This window comes from Onychostoma macrolepis, chromosome 21 (assembly GCF_012432095.1).
Source record: "Onychostoma macrolepis isolate SWU-2019 chromosome 21, ASM1243209v1, whole genome shotgun sequence".
Classification (NCBI taxonomy): Eukaryota; Metazoa; Chordata; class Actinopteri; order Cypriniformes; family Cyprinidae; genus Onychostoma; species Onychostoma macrolepis.
Window position 1 is genome coordinate 30,345,420 of NC_081175.1, and position 15,288 is coordinate 30,360,707.

Below are 15,288 nucleotides of genomic sequence, written 5' to 3' on the forward strand. Positions count from 1 at the left end.
CTACCCAGCTCTGTCAGCCAGTAACTGTGTCCATATATCTGACTAAAAGTGCTTTCATGTGTCATTCAGCAACATAATAATGCTAGTGTTCATTTTATTTTCATTTTTCAATAAAATTGTCATATCATTATTATGTTAGCCATTGATCAGTCAGAGGTAGCGGTCACTGTAAGGTCTAGTGGTGTTGGTTTTTCAGATTCAGTTATAGGCTACTTTTGCCGTGTAGTGAAACTTGTGGTCACAGATCTGTTGAAGTAGCGTGAACCACACAACCAGCAAAAGACTTTGGCATTTTTTCTATGTTTCCTGCCCTTTGCTGTTTGCAGAATATCTATAAGTTGCAGAGACTTATAGAACTAGAATCAAATCAACCTTTTTGTTTTTCGCAGAATATCAGAGACTTTCAGTTCTCCTATTTGAAGCCCTTCTGCGGTTGTATTTCACATCTTCTCGTTATATAAAAATCCCCCTGAAGCTCAGACGGCACAACATCAGCAGAGATCTCAGAGTTGTGATGGATGTTTCTTCTCTTCAGATCAACACAAGGTGATTACATTTTTTGTTAAGAGTTGTTATTATTCATTATTTAAGCTATTACAGTACTGTGAAATTCAAATAGAAATGTGACACGGCAAAGATAGTAGTAAGAATATCACAACAACAAAAGAAGACCAGTCTGGCAGGCTAGAGATCTGATGAAAGTGAAAGTGGAGCGCTTCTAAACTAAAGCAGCACAACTTTAATGCTTTTATCTCTTTTACATCATTGATGTAGAAACACATTGTTACTGAACAAGTGTTTTATTCCTAAAGGAATTGATTAATTTATTTCTGTTTTGCCTCAAGAAGGAAAGTTAATTCTATGTGTTGCATGCAAGAAAGCACTGTATCTGTATTGTTTTGATCACCATGCGATGTTCTTCTTCTTCTTGTGTAAATGACAGAATGATGATTTGGGGGTGAACTATTGCTTTAAGAGCTCTATCGGGTAGATCGGGGGAGAACACCTCTCTTAAGGACTGCCATTTTTTTCTGTGAAACAGAAATGAAGTGTTAGCGTTAGTTCTGGCAGGTCACGTGATTCTCAGCTGATCATATCTACCTATAGAAATACAACACCTATCGCGGCATTCCTATATAAGCTCTCTTCCGTATCAATCAGCAGCTTTTTCCGCTTGCTCAGGAGCAAATCAGACGGCGAATTCCATCTCTATGGGAAAGCTTTCAGTCAGGAATTTTCAGGGGGAAGCAAAGATATCAAGGAGGGTTAAAGCATCCACGTAAAAACTGAACATTTAACCCTTTATTCATCTCTGAATGTCTTCACGAAGCTAAGCTAAGTTCTTATTTGGTTCTCATTGCCTTATGCTATGTTGGCAATTATGCTGTCGTCAAATATTGCTCGTTGTTAAGGCAGTTGTTCAGTAACATGTTTGTTTGCTAGGCATGCTGTTGCTTTAGGCTCATTGGTTGTATTTTGTCACGCTGGTAACATTACCCAGTAAACCTACCACAGCGAGGCTTGTTTTTAATGTTGTTTAAGGCTGTCTGATATGAAACAGCTTTGCTGCTTAAGACTCCTCTAGTATTGGGAATTCTGTTTCATTAAACATATCCTATTTTTTTTTTTCTATTTGATATGCTGTTGCTTAAATCAGTGTACCTGTAACGTGCTTGATACTTAACGGGCAGTATGTATATTTTGTTACCAAAGGTTATTAATGCTAACGATTATCTGGATAAGGGCAACATGCTGTTGCCTAAACGTCGGGTATTGACCATATGCTGTACTGCATTAAAGGGGCATGCTGCTCTTCTCAGCTGCTATTAAAGAAGAGCACCCCTTCGCTGCTTCTGTTCTTCTTAAAGGGCATGCCGCCACAGTCTACGCTATTTCAGAAGGTCTTTGCTTTAAAGCTGTTAGGGTATTGGGATTTTGCTTGCTTTTAGGGCTTATCTAGTGCTCAGTGTCATGTTTGTTGCTAGACCTGCTAGTTTCTTTAAGCTATTGGTTGTACTGCAAGTACTGGTACTTGGTAAATTCACAACAGCAATAAGCTAATATTTAACCTGTTGTTAGGCCATCTGATTGTTCTCGAAATATGCTTGCTGCTTATGGCTCATCTAGTTATTGGGACTGCTATTTCCTTAAGTTTCTCTGACTACTGCTACATGCTTGTTGCAAAGCTGTCGAGTGCATTGGTAAGGATTTCTGTCTTCACTCACGTGGGTTGTCAGATTGAAGACACGTAACATAACGAGCACAATGTCAATGGGAGACAACAACCTGCAAACTGATGAGTTGATTTGAGTTATTATATGCTGTTTCTATAGAGTTTTTAAATGGATGCTGATGCTTTTAGGCCAGGTAGGATATGCGATCTCTCTGAACCGTTCATTGCTCGCTTCTATGGCTGCAGTACGTGTGTTTGCTGCAAATTAGGCTGTCATTTTTAGTGAGTCAATTAGCTGTCAATTTTCTGCATCTTTTTCAGGTGCTCTGCATCTTGCTGCTCTTCTTTGCTGCTTATTAAGAAGAGCACCCCTTCACTGCTTTCTCCGTAAGGGGCTGCTGCCCCAGTCTCTGCTATTTCAGAAGGATATGCTTCTTTCAGAATGCCATCAGTTGTAGTTTGGGCGATTCTGGCCTATCGTTTGTGTTGGGGGGGTTATTATTGTTGCTCTCCCTGCTCATTCATGACAGGCTGCATGGATGGGCAGGGAGTTTTTGCACAGAACAGAACCATTCCCGCCAAACCAACACTTTATGCTAAGTATCTATCTTTTGACGATAGTGGTCCTGACAGAACAAAAGTTAAATGTGTCCAGAATAGTTATCATAGTTTTAGTGACAACGATCATTTATAAGCCAAGCATGAAAAATGTCCAGAGTTTTTATGTTGTTAGATTTTTAACAAAAATTTAATTTGAACCAAGCGTTTTGCCCCAAAGGTGGGGTTAAATGCCCCTCAGTCTGACAAAGCAATTAGCTTTATAGATTTACAGCAAAATTAAATTACAGGCAGTTTGAGATTAAAATTATTTTTTTATATTTCTACATCACCCGTGTCAGCGTAGTCCATAGTTACAAAAATGTATCTTGATTTTTATCTAGTGGATATTTTGGGAAAAACAGCAGGGAGCGTTTTACTCCACGCTACCATACAGCTGAGCAAAGACTGTGCTTTAAAGTGAAACTTGACTCTGATAACTCATCTTTCTTTGATTCTCCTGTTGACAATTAAAATATGTGCTGGTTCAAGTCGGTTAAGATGTTAAACAATCCACAGAGCAATTGGAAATTTATATGAAATGTATCTCTGAGGGGAACTGTCCGTGTTCAGAAAAGTTTAGATGGTATTTTCTTTTCATCTTGCCCCTGTATAATGCATTTAAAGTAGTGTTTATAAAGACAGAGCTGCTGTGTTTACAGCGGTAAGGAAATACTGTATCACTGCTGCTCATAAGCGCCACCTGCTGTCAGAGAGTGAACCTGCATCTTATTCAGCCGTCTGCTGTTTCTGTTTCATTCAGATGTTATGTAGTATAGTTTCACTGTTACGGGGCTGACGAGACGTGAGACGTGCGGATCCATATGCAAGCTTTTAATGAGCAGAGACGTGGTCATAACAGGCAGGGTCGAACAGTGGCAGACAGGTATATAATAGGCAAGGCAAAGAGTCATCCAAAACGGGCCTGGATCGGTCGACTGCGAACAGTATCCAAAGGGGCTAGACAAGAGAGGTAAATCCAAAACGAAAGCAATAGTCCAGGCAGGGGAAAACACAATCTGAAACAGGCAAGGCAAGACTAGGAAAACTAACAGGGGCTCTGTAGGGCAACAATAAATGCATACAATACTCGGCAGAGAGGGAAAGAAAGTCCAAGGCTTATAAAATGTGTCTAATGGGTTTCAGCTGTAATCAGTGCAATGTGTAATCTGTGACAGCTATGTGATCTATGCGATGGATGATGGGAAATGTAGTAGATGGTGAAGTGCAACAGTAATGTGATCAGTGCAATGGATGATGGGAAATGCAGTCCAGTGTGATGTATGGCGTGAGAGTCAATGTGGTGAGCAAGTGACCTCTGGTGGTGAGTGAATGGAGGTTCACAGACCGAATTCGTGACATTCACAAACTAAAATCAGACTATTCTGTTTTTGCATCAAATTCCAAAACTGTACAATCTAACCCTTATGAAAATGAAACCTGGTTTTACTACAAATAAAACCATGGTTAATATAGTTCTATCATGCAGAATCTGATTTTACCAAATGCGACATGTTCCTGGATCAACATCTTTGTCGACCCTGAAACAACGTGGTGATTAACCATCAGATTTGAATCAATGAGCACAGACAAAGCCTTAGTTTGTTTATATGAATACATTTCTTTCTTTCTTTATTTGATTTGGGATTTGTTTTAATATTTCAATTTATCTTTGTTTTTTGACATTTTAATTTCACAAAGAAATGTGCAGCATTTTGTCTGAGAAATAATAAAAGGTCACCTTTTCATTTACAGTTTGTCATAAACCTAATTTTGTTAAAAAAAGAATTGTGAGAAAATCATATTGTGAATCAGTATCATGAATTCTATCGTATTGAGTGAATGGTTACATCCTACTGTTGACTATCAGCTGTTACTGGTTTAGTCACATGATGATATAAACTGAACTTGCTCTTGAACTAAAAAAACTGGCTTTAAGTAAACTCTTCACGTCATCTGTGTGATTTCACAGGTGGGATAACACACAGAAAACTGCTGGAGCATCAGAAACCAGATAAGAAAAAACAACAGAAATGGAGGCCAGAAATGAGACACAAACCAGTGAAACACAAGAGAAAAGCAGACAGACGCTTGTTAGATGTAACAGTATGAAGAACCTAAAACCAAACTGTAAGTGTTTGTTTATTATGTAAATTCTAGTCTTCACAAACCAGTCTTAAAGCTTCACATTCAGACAGATTGATCAGATCTTCTGTAAGATGAAAGTTTACAGATGTGTGATTGTGTGTCAATGACAGAATGTATTATAGATTGAGAACATGAAACAAATCCCAAACAATGAGGATAATCTGATGTATGTTTGTGATTTCCAGTCTCTCGTGATCCAGACGGACCTGTAAACTTTAATTCTGGAGAAACTTCAGCATGTTCTGAAGAACACACAACATCCCTGAGACAGCAGCAGCTGAAGACAACACCATCATGATCACAGACTCCATCCATCCACACTACAGTCTGCTCAGATCTCAGGGACGTGCAGACATTTTGAGCGGCAGGGGCTCAAGTGGAAAAAAGGCACTTTTCATATTTAATTTTTTAAAAGGTTAAATATTAACAAAACTCTGACTTACCAATTTATTTTAATTCCCTGACACTCACCCAGTTGGTTCATGTTGTTTCATTTTATAACAGATAACTACAAACTACAAAATAATAAGTTCACATAGAGACCATGGTCTTCTTTAGCATTCACTAATTCTATCACAAGAACAGGCAACAACTAAAGAAACTAAGCCACAATGTGCATGTTTTCTACTAGTTTCATGTATTTAGAATAAATGACTGCACAAAGGTGAGGGACATATTTTTACTAATAATAACAAGAAAATAAATTGTTTTGATTCTTTTGGTGTTATTTTAATGTATATGCCCATGATATATTGCCTTAGCTAAACTTTAGCTAATTTATGACAGGGTAGGTCATGAGTCATGGATGTTAGCAAGACAAATTAACTATGTTCGCCTTTGGTCTTTTGGATCATTAGTCTTTTGTTCATCACCACTCACCTCCACACCAAGACAAGCACAACTGGAGAGGGAAGGAGAGAGGGAGTGCTTCACTTCTGCGGCTCTCTGTCTGTCTGTGATGTGCATGTGCTGATCAATGTGTGCTACACTGCTGCGTAAGGCATCGGAACTCGACAGTCTCAACATTTCCCGACCCGACCCGACATGATATTTTGATTTTTTATTTGTTTGACAGGGAAAGCTGTGCGCAAACAGAATCACACATGCACACATAGCCTACATATATTCATTCATTTAAAAAAAAAAAAAAACTCCCCAGAAAAAAGGGCAAGTGCTCAAGTCCCCTTTGATGTCTATGTGTGCACGTGCCTGCAGCTCCTGGACTCTTTCATCTGTTCATCCTGATTATTGATCTCTGGCTAATTTGGTTCTTCAAACAAGTTAGCAGATTTGATTAAAATATCTGGATTAAGTTGTCTAAGCTTACTGTAAACTCACAGCTCAGACAAATTTTACATAATGTGTGTTTGACTACAATTAAATTATGAGATAATTATTCCTTCGCTAATAAACCTCTCAAGGAGTAAAATGAAATAAAAAATGTGAAATAAGCTTGATCCGGAGCAGGTTTGAGCAAACGGACCTGTTGCTATGACAACAACTTCAGGATGAGCTTCAAAGAACCAATCAATCCTGGATCAAATCATCAAGCCCAGCTTTCACAGACTCATCTAATCAAACAGACTAATGAACAGTGTTTCTCAGATCCGGTTCTTTAGACGTCACTTTTACTGACAACTTTCTGCACGTCACAGTTTCCTGCATTTGATAGTGAACACTTACATGATATAAGACGTGGAAACACAACACAGACGGCTGCTCCATCACACAACACACATTCATACAATTCACACTGAATCAACGATGAACTGCCTTTAACTGAAAATTGAATGTTTACTCAGTTGTCCTAAAATTGTCCTTCTGCATTATTGACACACTATTTTCCCATTTGATACTGTAAAGCTGCTTTGGCACAATCTGTATTGTTAAAAGTGTGATATAAATGAAGGTGACTTGACTTGACAAATAAACAACTGACCCCTGTAACACAGTCAGGTGTCTCCCTCTACAGGCGATCATCAGAATCACAGCAGAGTTAAAGATCTACAAATATATCTGAAAGTATTTTACAGCAACAGCAATGAAAACACACTTCATCAGCTGATATGATGTTATCTCTTCCTGAGAACTCCCCCCAAAAAGCTTTGTGAATTTAGTATTTTTTTTTCATGTCATTACATTGTTTAGAGCATAAGAAAAAAATGGGAAAATAACATTTTTGAAATTTTTTATTTTATTAATATTTTATTCTATGTCCTCTGTGGAGGACACCAGGACTCAGTTTTTCTAAAAATAAAATGGCATGAATAGACATAAAAAAAGGCAAAAACAATGGGATTTGTTTTTAAATCACCAATCAATTTTTAGGTTTCAAGATTTTTTTTTTATACTAAACTTTGTTTAAGGATGATTCTCAACAGTGTTATAAAATATATAACAAAATGATTTGATATAGCATTTTGTTTTATGAAATATGTGTGTAAAAATTTCCATAAACTGGTTTTTCCATTAAACACACTATATCTAATTTGCATATTAATGTGTTGCTGTTGGGACAGCATGTTGAAAAATGAATTGTCATAATGGGAGTAATAATTGGAAAGATTTTCATAATAATATATAATATTTCATAATAAAATGTATATATAATTTATTTTCCTATTCAATTGTTATGTCTCCCAAAATGCATAATAAACATGCTTTTAGTCCCGGTGTCCTCTGCAGTATGAAATGATGTCCTGTTTCATAATTCGTATTTGAATTTGAAAACCCATAACATTTTCCTGAAATGTTGCTTTAATGACAAACAATTTGAAAATTATTCAGATTTAAATGACAATTAAAAAATATAATCATATTTGCATAATGATGTTACATTTTCAGTTCTGCTGTTTTCATCTCTTCTGAAGCTTTGAATGGTTTGATCAGAATCCAGATCTCTTGATCACTCCAAACCTTTGCTCAGTATTTCATCTGTGCTTCTGCTTTTGTGTATCGATGCTGTTTCTGACAGAAGAATCACTGTGATCCTCACCATGTGAGTAAAGCGTGAGCTCATTGTGAGTTCATGTGATCGTCATACTGTGATCCTCACCATGTGAGTAAAGCGTGAGCTCATTGTGAGTTCATGTGATCCTCATACTGTGATCCTCACCGTGTGAGTAGTATGTGAGCTCATTGTGAGTTCATGTGATCCTCATACTGTGATCCTCACCATGTGAGTAAAGCGTGAGCTCATTGTGAGTTCATGTGATCGTCATACTGTGATCCTCACCATGTGAGTAGTATGTGAGCTCATTGTGAGTTCATGTGATCCTCATACTGTGATCCTCACCATGTGAGTAAAGCGTGAGCTCATTGTGAGTTCATGTGATCCTCATACTGTGATCCTCACCATGTGAGTAAAGCGTGAGCTCATTGTGAGTTCATGTGATCGTCATACTGTGATCCTCACCGTGTGAGTAGTATGTGAGCTCATTGTGAGTTCATGTGATCCTCATACTGTGATCCTCACCATGTGAGTAAAGCGTGAGCTCATTGTGAGTTCATGTGATCGTCATACTGTGATCCTCACCATGTGAGTAGTATGTGAGCTCATTGTGAGTTCATGTGATCCTCATACTGTGATCCTCACCATGTGAGTAAAGCGTGAGCTCATTGTGAGTTCATGTGATCGTCATACTGTGATCCTCACCATGTGAGTAGTATGTGAGCTCATTGTGAGTTCATGTGATCGTCATACTGTGATCCTCACCGTGTGAGTAGTATGTGAGCTCATTGTGAGTTCATGTGATCCTCATACTGTGATCCTCACCATGTGAGTAGTATGTGAGCTCATTGTGAGTTCATGTGATCGTCATACTGTGATCCTCACCATGTGAGTAAAGCGTGAGCTCATTGTGAGTTCATGTGATCCTCATACTGTGATCCTCACCGTGCGAGTAATATGTGAGCTCATTGTTAGTTCATGTGATCCTCACCGTGTGAGTAAAGCGTGAGCTCATTGTCAATGCTTCACACTCCTGTCCAGTTGGCGGTGATAAATGCACCATCTAAGCTGGTTTTCCAACCACCATAAAACATGTAAAGAGGAAGAAGAAAAAGTTGTGCAAGGAATTGTTACACTGCAGAAATGGTGAGTGGGCTATTTACATACTTTCAGATTATATTATAATTCAGATATGCAATGTGGTCTGGTCTTTTTTTTTAGCTGAGTACTGCTCACACATGCTACATGTGCACCAGTCATTTTACCTGGCTTCAGTAATCACACCAGTTGGCTAGCTGCAGCTAGTTTGCATATCAGTAATTGTGAATTGTTAGGCCTGTTATGTCAGATCATTACAACATTACAAACTTATATTTTATTTATACTTATATTTCAATAATTATCTAGCATTGTAAACCAACAGTAGGCAAGAATACTGCACTGGTCTAATAACGTAATCATCATTGCTCTTTGGATAACTGGAGGTAAATATCCAAATAAAAAAGATGAAATAGGCCTACTCTTAGACACTCATAGTAAAGATAAAAAGCCTTTAATTCGCCGAGCTATATGACTCGTTTTTTAACAACAACAACAACAACTTCTATCTGCGGAACTGTAGCTGTTTTACATTAAAAGCATCAATGTCACTTCCCATTTACCAAAACTGACATTCATTCTCTTATTAACATAACAAGCGACTTTACCCAAACATCAGATTATTAGTCATGCAACACTACATCATTAAAAATGTAAAGTGTAGATCTACAAAAGTGTAGTTTACAGTACTTTAGGCTACTTGGGTAAAGTTGGTTTTATATAGGCACATTCAGACTATTGCATTAAATTACTTTGTTAACCACACTACATTGGACATTCAGCGGACATTCGTAAGTATGACATTAAAACAATACTTGGCCATTTTGATCGATTGTGAAAAAAATGTAGTAGGTTGACAATGATGTCGCTCATTAGAATTAGCAAAAAATAACTTTATTGCACATATAATTATAAAGTTATGGAATGCGGAAATGTGTGAATGTTGTGAATGTGCTAATATAAAACCAACTTTACCCAAGTCTTTAGGCTACACAGCCTTCTTTAGGATACACAACAATTGTTCAAAGAACACTTCTTAAACAATTAGTTAGCAATTATCAAAGACAGTAATCAGTGGGAGTGGCTAAGGTTTTCCTCTCAAACAAACAAACTTATTTTGTGAAAGAATTATGTGTTTCATATAATGTTTTAGTAATACAGAAGTTCTTTTGACCTGTTAGGATTTGGAAACAAAAATTAAGGCATTGAAAAGACAGCAACAAAAAGCTCGTAGAAAATCAAAAAAGATAATTTTGGCTCTTCAGAAAAAAAATGAAAACACTTCTGATAGTGAACACTCCTCCAGAGAACTTGAATCAGACTACTCATCAGACGACTCAGGAAATATGCTGAATGTTGTGGAGCAGCATCTAATTGAAGACTCGCAAGAACAGTATGATTCAGAATCACAACGGAATACCAGAACCAATATGCAAGATCAAGTGCTATGGGATGAAATTGATAGACTAAATGATTCCATGGATGTTACCAGTGAGAGTGACACAGAGCTAGCTTTGGCTCTAGAGAAAAAGCTGTCTGAGTGGGCAATGAAGTTCAACATCTCCTTGACCTCTCTAACTCATTTGCTTAAGATTTTGAGGGAACATGATATTGATGTTCCAGCAGATGGAAGAACACTGTTGAAAACACCTCGTTCTGGCAGTTTGACAATAACTGAAAAATCAGGTACATTTTAACTTTGAAAATGTCCATGCACTCATTTGGCAATGTTAATAAGAAATTTGACTGAAATGTAAAATCTTGTTTTTGATAGGTGGCAAATACACATATTTTGGAATAAAGGAAGGTATTAAGCATACTCTGTCTGAGCAAGACACTTCAAAATACGACCACTTTGAGATTTCTTTGAATATTGATGGGTTACCCATTTTCAAGTCCAAAAACCTCACAATGTGGCCACTTCAGTGTGCTGTCATCAACATTGATGAAGTGAAGAGCAGTCCTTTGTTGTTGCTCTGTATTGTGGAGCAAAGAAACCAGATGATTTGGAGTTTTTGAGGGATTTTATAGAGGAGCTGCAAGAACTGATGGACACAGGCTTTAAAGGGAAGAGAATTATCCTCAAAACATCATATGTGATGCACCAGCACGAGCCCTCATCAAAGGAATAGTTCAGTTTAATGGCCGCTATGGCTGTGACTTCTGTGATGTAAAAGGAGTTCACGAGAGCAAAATGCTTTTTGTATAAAGGAAATCTCAGAACCAATGAGTCATTTAGACAGAAGACAAATTCTGAACATCACAAAACAGATAGCATTATTTTGAATCTGGACATTGATATGATCAGACAGTTCCCAATAGATCCCATGCATTGTGTGGATCTAGGAGTGACTAAGCGAATGTTGATGCTGTGGAAAGAAGGACCTTTGGCCCATAGATTATCAGCTGTACAGCTTAGCATCATTACTTATTTTCATCAAGCTATACGACAGAACATACCTCCTGAATTCAATAGAAAACCCAGGGGGTTAGATGAACTGAAGCACTGGAAAGCAACTGAATTCCGAACATTTCTGCTTTATACTGGACCAGTGATTTTGAAATATGTTCTCGATAAGGAGAAGTATATTCACTTCCTTTCTCTTAGTATTGGAATGCGCATCTTGTACAGTGAAAACCTAATGGAGCATCGTGATTATGCAGATAAGCTGTTAACATATTTTGTTGAAAAGGTAGCAGCCTGTATTCCAGGAGTTTCATCTCATATAATGTGCATTGCTTGCTACATCTCACTGATGTTGCAAATTACAACAGATCATTACACTATTGTTCAGCGTACAAGTTTGAGAACAATATGGGTCAAATCAAGAGGTTTATCCGGGGTTCAGGTGATCCACTGATTCAAGTAGCTAACAGATTGGCAGAGAGGCAAGCAATATCAAGTTCTAAGAAATCAAATGTTAACTCTGGTACGCCAAAGACAAAAGAATGCTACAGAATGACCAATGATAACTACTGCCTTATACCTAAAGTTCAAGAAAATCTGTTTTTGTGAGGTTTTTGCAGAATGGAACCTTTGTACACTAAGCCATGTGACTCCAGAATCATTGGCATATTCAAAGGATTTCTGAATCACACTAAAATGTTACATGCTGACACAGCTCAACTGAGACATAAAGCAATCATGATACCGTTGTCATTGATTGATAAAGACGAATCCAATGCGGTAGCGCTTATACCATTCATGCATTCAGTTTGATTTGTACTTAAGTCATTAATGGGTGGGTTTTTGCCTTGTTTTATTGCATGTTACTCTGATTTTGATCCAAAGACTATGATTAATGTGTGTGTGTGTGTGTGTGTGTGTGTGCATCTTTCAGTATCGAATTTGTTTATTCTGTGATGGACAGACATCTGTCGTACCAGTCAGTTGGATTTCTGATGATGATGATGATGATGATGATGAGGATTCATGTCAAGCAAATCTCCATAATCTCCTGAATGAAGAATATGTGTAAAATCATGAATCAGTGATAAATTCATTACAATGATGCGGAGGAGAAAAAACAAGAATTCTCATAGCTTCATAAAATTACGGTTGAACCACTGATGTCACATAGACTATTTTGTTGGTGTTCTTGATTGGCTACATTGAGTAGACAGCACGCGCTCATTGATGCTTCTTAAGCCAACATTTGTTTTAGAGTGTTGTGCTGTGTTTTTTTAATAATCACTAAAGGATTGTGTTGTTCAAGTGTATTCTTCCCAGTCAACACGTGAGATCACGCGATGATCACAGTGACATCACACAATCCTCATACTGTGATCCTCACCATGTGAGTAGTATGTGAGCTCATTGTGAGTTCATGTGATCCTCATACTGTGATCCTCACCATGTGAGTAGTATGTGAGCTCATTGTGAGTTCATGTGATCGTCATACTGTGATCCTCACCATGTGAGTAGTATGTGAGCTCATTGTGAGTTCATGTGATCCTCATACTGTGATCCTCACCATGTGAGTAAAGCGTGAGCTCATTGTGAGTTCATGTGATCCTCATACTGTGATCCTCACCATGTGAGTAGTATGTGAGCTCATTGTGAGTTCATGTGATCGTCATACTGTGATCCTCACCATGTGAGTAAAGCGTGAGCTCATTGTGAGTTCATGTGATCCTCATACTGTGATCCTCACCGTGCGAGTAATATGTGAGCTCATTGTTAGTTCATGTGATCCTCACCGTGTGAGTAAAGCGTGAGCTCATTGTCAATGCTTCACACTCCTGTCCAGTTGGCGGTGATAAATGCACCATCTAAGCTGGTTTTCCAACCACCATAAAACATGTAAAGAGGAAGAAGAAAAAGTTGTGCAAGGAATTGTTACACTGCAGAAATGGTGAGTGGGCTATTTACATACTTTCAGATTATATTATAATTCAGATATGCAATGTGGTCTGGTCTTTTTTAGCTGAGTACTGCTCACACATGCTACATGTGCACCAGTCATTTTACCTGGCTTCAGTAATCACACCAGTTGGCTAGCTGCAGCTAGTTTGCATATCAGTAATTGTGAATTGTTAGGCCTGTTATGTCAGATCATTACAACATTACAAACTTATATTTTATTTATACTTATATTTCAATAATTATCTAGCATTGTAAACCAACAGTAGGCAAGAATACTGCACTGGTCTAATAACGTAATCATCATTGCTCTTTGGATAACTGGAGGTAAATATCCAAATAAAAAGATGAAATAGGCCTACTCTTAGACACTCATAGTAAAGATAAAAGCCTTTAATTCGCCGAGCTATATGACTCGTTTTTAACAACAACAACAACAACTTCTATCTGCGGAACTGTAGCTGTTTTACATTAAAAGCATCAATGTCACTTCCCATTTACCAAAACTGACATTCATTCTCTTATTAACATAACAAGCGACTTTACCCAAACATCAGATTATTAGTCATGCAACACTACATCATTAAAAATGTAAAGTGTAGATCTACAAAAGTGTAGTTTACAGTACTTTAGGCTACTTGGGTAAAGTTGGTTTTATATAGGCACATTCAGACTATTGCATTAAATTACTTTGTTAACCACACTACATTGGACATTCAGCGGACATTCGTAAGTATGACATTAAAACAATACTTGGCCATTTTGATCGATTGTGAAAAAAATGTAGTAGGTTGACAATGATGTCGCTCATTAGAATTAGCAAAAAATAACTTTATTGCACATATAATTATAAAGTTATGGAATGCGGAAATGTGTGAATGTTGTGAATGTGCTAATATAAAACCAACTTTACCCAAGTCTTTAGGCTACACAGCCTTCTTTAGGATACACAACAATTGTTCAAAGAACACTTCTTAAACAATTAGTTAGCAATTATCAAAGACAGTAATCAGTGGGAGTGGCTAAGGTTTTCCTCTCAAACAAACAAACTTATTTTGTGAAAGAATTATGTGTTTCATATAATGTTTTAGTAATACAGAAGTTCTTTTGACCTGTTAGGATTTGGAAACAAAAATTAAGGCATTGAAAAGACAGCAACAAAAAGCTCGTAGAAAATCAAAAAAGATAATTTTGGCTCTTCAGAAAAAAAATGAAAACACTTCTGATAGTGAACACTCCTCCAGAGAACTTGAATCAGACTACTCATCAGACGACTCAGGAAATATGCTGAATGTTGTGGAGCAGCATCTAATTGAAGACTCGCAAGAACAGTATGATTCAGAATCACAACGGAATACCAGAACCAATATGCAAGATCAAGTGCTATGGGATGAAATTGATAGACTAAATGATTCCATGGATGTTACCAGTGAGAGTGACACAGAGCTAGCTTTGGCTCTAGAGAAAAAGCTGTCTGAGTGGGCAATGAAGTTCAACATCTCCTTGACCTCTCTAACTCATTTGCTTAAGATTTTGAGGAACATGATATTGATGTTCCAGCAGATGGAAGAACACTGTTGAAAACACCTCGTTCTGGCAGTTTGACAATAACTGAAAAATCAGGTACATTTTAACTTTGAAAATGTCCATGCACTCATTTGGCAATGTTAATAAGAAATTTGACTGAAATGTAAAATCTTGTTTTTGATAGGTGGCAAATACACATATTTTGGAATAAAGGAAGGTATTAAGCATACTCTGTCTGAGCAAGACACTTCAAAATACGACCACTTTGAGATTTCTTTGAATATTGATGGGTTACCCATTTTCAAGTCCAAAACCTCACAATGTGGCCACTTCAGTGTGCTGTCATCAACATTGATGAAGTGAAGAGCAGTCCTTTGTTGTTGCTCTGTATTGTGGAGCAAAGAAACCAGATGATTTGGAGTTTTTGAGGAT

General features: G+C 37.4%; 1 protein-coding gene and 1 long non-coding RNA gene across 2 annotated transcripts; both read left to right on the forward strand.

Annotated features, from left to right (window-relative positions):
• Positions 1-297: 297 nt before the first annotated feature.
• Positions 298-7,193, forward strand: LOC131529504 (uncharacterized). The gene is made up of 3 exons (XR_009268115.1): positions 298-546; positions 4,743-4,900; positions 5,104-7,193. It is a non-coding gene; the product is annotated as an uncharacterized LOC131529504 (long non-coding RNA).
• A 1,513-nt stretch (positions 7,194-8,706) lies between these two features.
• Positions 8,707-10,985, forward strand: LOC131528411 (uncharacterized). Its single transcript, XM_058757490.1, has 3 exons — positions 8,707-9,014; positions 10,148-10,652; positions 10,741-10,985. Exons 1-3 carry the CDS (start codon positions 9,012-9,014, stop codon positions 10,983-10,985), a joined length of 753 nt encoding a protein of 250 aa, XP_058613473.1. The 5' UTR covers positions 8,707-9,011.
• The last annotated feature ends 4,303 nt before the right edge of the window (positions 10,986-15,288 follow it).

Excerpts from the sequence above, each read along its gene's own strand:
- LOC131528411 (XM_058757490.1), top strand. Across the intron at positions 10,653-10,740 it reads GACAATAACTGAAAAATCAG|GTGGCAAATACACATATTTT; the intron begins GTACATTTTAAC and ends TGTTTTTGATAG.